At 34.3% G+C, this 5,002-nt stretch overlaps 1 protein-coding gene across 1 annotated transcript; it reads right to left on the bottom strand.

Moving 5' to 3' along the window:
* Window positions 1-1,375: 1,375 nt before the first annotated feature.
* LOC136813196 (zinc finger protein 862-like) lies at window positions 1,376-4,690 on the bottom strand. The gene is made up of 4 exons (XM_067069721.1): window positions 4,443-4,690; window positions 4,137-4,310; window positions 3,854-3,963; window positions 1,376-3,492 (listed from the first exon to the last, which is right to left on the bottom strand). Exons 1-4 carry the CDS (start codon window positions 4,688-4,690, stop codon window positions 1,376-1,378), a joined length of 2,649 nt encoding a protein of 882 aa, XP_066925822.1.
* Between the last annotated feature and the right edge of the window lie 312 nt (window positions 4,691-5,002).

Below are 5,002 nucleotides of genomic sequence, written 5' to 3'. Positions count from 1 at the left end.
TTGACCAGAACGGACCTCCATATCAATACGCTTCATTTCATCGCGTAATTTGACAGGATAGCACTTGTCCTGTGCTAATTTATCTCTGGTTTCTTTCATGAGTTTTTCCATGCATTCTAACATGAATAATTTTTCCTCTGGTACTTAATTTTCTTTTCGTTCGATTAAATCCTTTTCTCTATCCAATTCAATTAATACTGAGTGCTTTCTTTGAACGTGTAGCTTTCAAACACCAAAATACTTGCATACTTTTGGGCAGAATCTGCACGTAGTTCTTCCTTTGGATACCTGAAAATTGAGAGAAAAAGATTTGATTACACACAATTCCAATCTGTGTTTTTTTCAGGCTAGACAGACAGATAGCAATGCTCAAACTTGATTAATGTCAGGAATCCATCTGTGATAATAATGGAGGGGTAAAAACAATATCAAAACAAGCATGGCCAGGATAATTCCATAATAATTGCAAATATCCACAGTACAAACATTGTTTTATGTAAGTAAACGTAAGAAATTTCTAGAGCTAGAGTAAAAAAAAATCTATATTACGATTAGGTAACCTTTAAATTAATCATCCATGAGAATTTGAAAGCCCCCTCCCTTTTAGACGTAAAGATTTCTAATGAAGAAATTTTCAAGGAAAATGTGCTGAAACTCTCAAAATTAGCAATATGTTTGCCCAAAAATACATCGATATGAAATCATAGTTAATCATACTATTAACGAAAATGAAGGAAAAATTGAAAGTGCGACTGAAAATGAAGATGAAATAGCTGAAATTGCGAACGAAGATGAAAGCGAAAACGAGACGGAACATGAAACATCGTATGCCAGGGTTTTCTGTAAATTTTAGGAAGGTAGGAGACTGAAGGTCTGAGGCCGGCTACTATTTTAGTGATACAGCTATGTGAGAGTCACCTGAGGGCCCACCATGGTTGGGCCCGAAGGGCAAGAAAATTTTGAAATGAGGCGGTTTTAAGTACTGAAAAAGCGTTTTTTAGCAATAAAACTATAGAAAAACCTAAACAAAAAATAATACTTTTTAGGTAAAAGTGTAATATTAAAGTATGCACCTAATTAGTGATTAGATTATTATACCTAAATATACATAAATAAATGTACCTAAGCTGAAGAAATAATAGAATCCAATAATTATACCTTGAGATACTACGAAAAGAAAAAAAGAACAAGTAGACTATACAAACCTTTAATAAACTCAGCTAACACCTAAGACCAATAAATATATTCAAAGATTCTTCATTTAGTTCAATTTTTTAAAAATTGTTTTTTGGCAGTCCTTGTTGGCAGTTATCAGGGGAAAGCTTTTTTTTTTGTGAGGGCTACTTTTAAAAATATTTTAATCTGAACATTATAATCAATCATAAAAATCACTTTCATCAGAATCTTCATCATCCGAAGAAACATTAGTTGGAAAGAAAAATTGTTTAGCCAATTCATCATCAAGACAACTTTCAAATTCTTCAACAGAAATTGTTTCATTGACTTCAAGTTCGGGCTCATCAACAATTGTTTGGACAGCCATTTCCTTCGTTTTCACAGTCATCGTAAACCTTTTACTTGGAACATTTCTTCTCTTTTCTGATTGATATCTGCTAGTCGCTTCTTGAATGATAGATTTAGCCTCCTCAGTACCAATTTTAGGGCCATTCATTGAAATCATAAGAAGTGCATTGAGCAAATCAATCTTCATAGTGCTTCGCATGCGGGTTTTGATACGCTTGACTGCACTAGCTCCTCTTTCAGGCCAAGCATTTGTTACTGGGACAACGATGGCAGCTTTAGCATATTTAATTAGATGAGAAAACTCAGAGTTATCAAAGTTGTTTAAAATATATTTGAGTGTCCACTCAGTTGATGTCTGCTTCATTTTTAAATTGTTTGATAGAATGTTAGTTTTCAATTCATTCCATCTCTTTTTCATGCCAATCATTTCGAATTTAAAATCATCCCATTCTGACTGGACTGATTTGACGTCATCATTATAATGCTTGGCAATGGTTTCGATATCACCCTTACCATGAACAGTGAAATCGTTGGAATCTGGATCACCTGGAAATGCTTCTGCATTAAATATTGCAAATGCTGCCAACATGGACAAAACATTTTCAGGAAAGCGGGAATGGATATTTTCAGTGATTGCCTTAACATACTTTTCTGTATAAGAGCGAATCATTCTTTCATCGTTTTCTGACAAGGATTTCTCACATAATCTGTGACGTGAGGCCAAATCCTCTTTGAGATCGTTTAATGGCTTTTCATTCTTTTTGTGCTCATTTAATTTGAAGATAGTTTTTTCAATGGCAGGTTGAATGCGTGAGAAGTTTAGCTCTCCACTCTGAAATGTCTTACTCAAAGTTGAGAGGTGAGGCAGCATCACTCTTAGGATATACAAGATGGCAAGGAATTTAATATTATCCATTCTCTTCAGGATCCCAGTGGCTGTTGCTCCTGTTGTATCTGTTTGCTCTTTCATTGACCTAAGAGCATGCAGCAGATAGGTGTATTCCTTATGAACTGAAGCTACACCACAGTTACAGGTTTTAAGACGTTTTGCAGAGTTTTTGAAAAAAGCCCACAGTTGTGTCATGTTGGTCTCGAATTCGGAAATAAAAGCAAGCTTATCTCCAGCATCTCCACATGCTAATGCCAGGCGGTGGCAAATACAGTGGATACTGAGCAAGGTGGCACATTCTGGTAGCTGTTTTAATCTTGCAGCAACCCCATTATCCTTGCCTGTCATTACACTAGCCCCATCAGAACAAAATCCTATCATGTCTTTTAGTTCTAAGTCTAAGTCTTTCTCCAGAGTATTTTTCAAACTCTCAAAAATAGAAGGCGCATCAGCTGAGGTGGTTTTTGATTCATTTAAAACATCGCACGTGCTTCCAAAACTTGTAGAGGTTGTTCCTTTCTCAAAATCGAAATATCTAATGAAAGTTAATAGATTTTGAATGTTAGAGATATCAGTGACCTCATCAATCAAACATGCATAACCATCACTTTTCTTTATTTTTGCCACCAGTTTGGTTTTAACTATTTCTGCAAGAACAAGGACCATGTTTCTTATGGTTGATGGGGCTCGAGTTGTGAAGGAGTCTATATCTTCAACTCCAAGCATCTCCTCCAGCTCAAATAATGAAACAGCTTTTGATACAGCTATCTCTTCCTTACACAGCCAGTAAAGGGAGGTAAAGATTTTTTCGTAGGATGAATTCAAAGTTTTTTCAGATTTTTGACTTTCCTTCACAAAGAAAGAGGTATATTTCATTAGTTCTTTGGATGCTGAATTAGAATGCATCGTTTCTTTTGAAGTTGCACCCTTAATCATATGTCCACGAATCGTTTCTTGCCTATATCGAACGTTTGGTTGTTTGTTCCACGTGGTATCTTTAGACTGTGGATGAGTCCCATCATGCATTTGGCACAACGCGCAAAACATTCCTTTACCATATATGGGTTTGTGCACAGCGGCTTAAGGATGGATCAAAAAGCCATTTATGTTGAAAATTTTTATGTTTTACCATTGTCCTTTTATCTTCAGCACTTAAATCACAGTTTTTCTGGCAAATATAATAATTGTGAATTATAATATCCTGCTCCCCTAATGCATTCTTACAACTTTGTGTGATTATATCTGCCAAGTTTTTTTGTTAACATAAGGACCATATATGGGTTTGTGCACAGCGGCTTAAGGATGGATCAAAAAGCCATTTATGTTGAAAATTTTTATGTTTTACCATTGTCCTTTTATCTTCAGCACTTAAATCACAGTTTTTCTGGCAAATATAATAATTGTGAATTATAATATCCTGCTCCCCTAATGCATTCTTACAACTTTGTGTGATTATATCTGCCAAGTTTTTTTGTTGTTCATCTTGTGTTTTGCCATAGAATGTTAATGGTGAACTATTCATGCCCTCGTCTTTGTCTTCAGTAGGAAGTCTAAAATATAATGAGAAACTTTAAAGTATTATATATAGTATAGCCATTAAAATCTCTAATTGATAGCAAGACTCTACAACTTTTCGTGTTGAATATATTATTGAGAAAAAAATTGCAATTCAAAAAGATGTAATCATTTTTCTTATTTCCTCATTCAAATTTTAACTTCTTACTTTTCTTTTCCGATTGGTGTCTGCTCATTGGATTGAATAGATTGTTCTGAATCTTTTGCAACTTTTGGGGTTTGTTTGGTACTTGGCTGTCCATTTTCTTTTTCAGCAAAACTTTTCATCTGTTTAGGTTTTGGTTTTGTCCTATTTGACTCGTTGGATTCGATAGCCCTTTTCCTATAAAACAAAGTGGTCGTCTGTTATTGTTATTGTGATGAAGGTACACTTCATTTTCATTACATTGCATCAGAGCTAAGAGGTGTTCATTTTCAAAAGTTTATGTTTTTACCAGAAAAAAAATTAACTCACCGTGTGAAAAATGACATTACATTTGACTGTTTCATTTTTGATGATGTTGATGTTCCAGAGATAGGCTTTGTAGTTACTTCTTTAGAGCAATCATTACACTTAGAAACACGTTTAGGTGGTTCTTCTCTATATTCGTCATTTTCTTCAGAAACACCACTTGAACATAAAGGACGGTTACAAACTGGTTTCTTGCACTTGACACATTGATAAAATGTACTTGAATTGCACGATTTGCATAAAGATTCCATCCTTATATAGAAAATGGGGAAATGGTATTGGAATGGCTCGTGATGGGCATATCATAACAGTGTATAAATTCAAAATATTCTCAACCTTTTACCCATTAAATATAAAAAGAGAAAATATTCTTTTTTATTTCCTAAATGAAGTGACATAAAAAATCAACTAACCTTTAAGGATTGTAGTTAAAAATTGAAAGATGCACATATACTTCAAAAGTCTTCTTCTTCAAATCAGCATGCAAAAAAATCATCAGATTATGAGGAGAGAAATGAAAAAGTTTCCACCTGCTTAGAATTAAATAGCACTCTTTTTTCATA

Source organism: Clytia hemisphaerica, unplaced genomic scaffold, assembly GCF_902728285.1.
Source record: "Clytia hemisphaerica strain Z4C2 unplaced genomic scaffold, Clytia hemisphaerica genome assembly, whole genome shotgun sequence".
NCBI classification, from domain to species: domain Eukaryota; kingdom Metazoa; phylum Cnidaria; class Hydrozoa; order Leptothecata; family Clytiidae; genus Clytia; species Clytia hemisphaerica.
This window is presented reverse-complemented; position numbering and strand designations above follow the sequence as displayed.

Bases quoted from the DNA above. Each gene is read 5' to 3' on its own strand.
- LOC136813196 (XM_067069721.1), bottom strand. From the start codon at position 4,690: ATGGAATCTTTATGCAAATCGTGCAATTCAAGTACATTTTATCAATGT. The intron at 4,311-4,442 runs GTGAGTTAATTT...TTTGTTTTATAG, and splicing joins GTAATGTCATTTTTCACACG to GAAAAGGGCTATCGAATCCA. The intron at 3,964-4,136 runs GTAAGAAGTTAA...ATTATATTTTAG, and splicing joins ACACCAATCGGAAAAGAAAA to ACTTCCTACTGAAGACAAAG.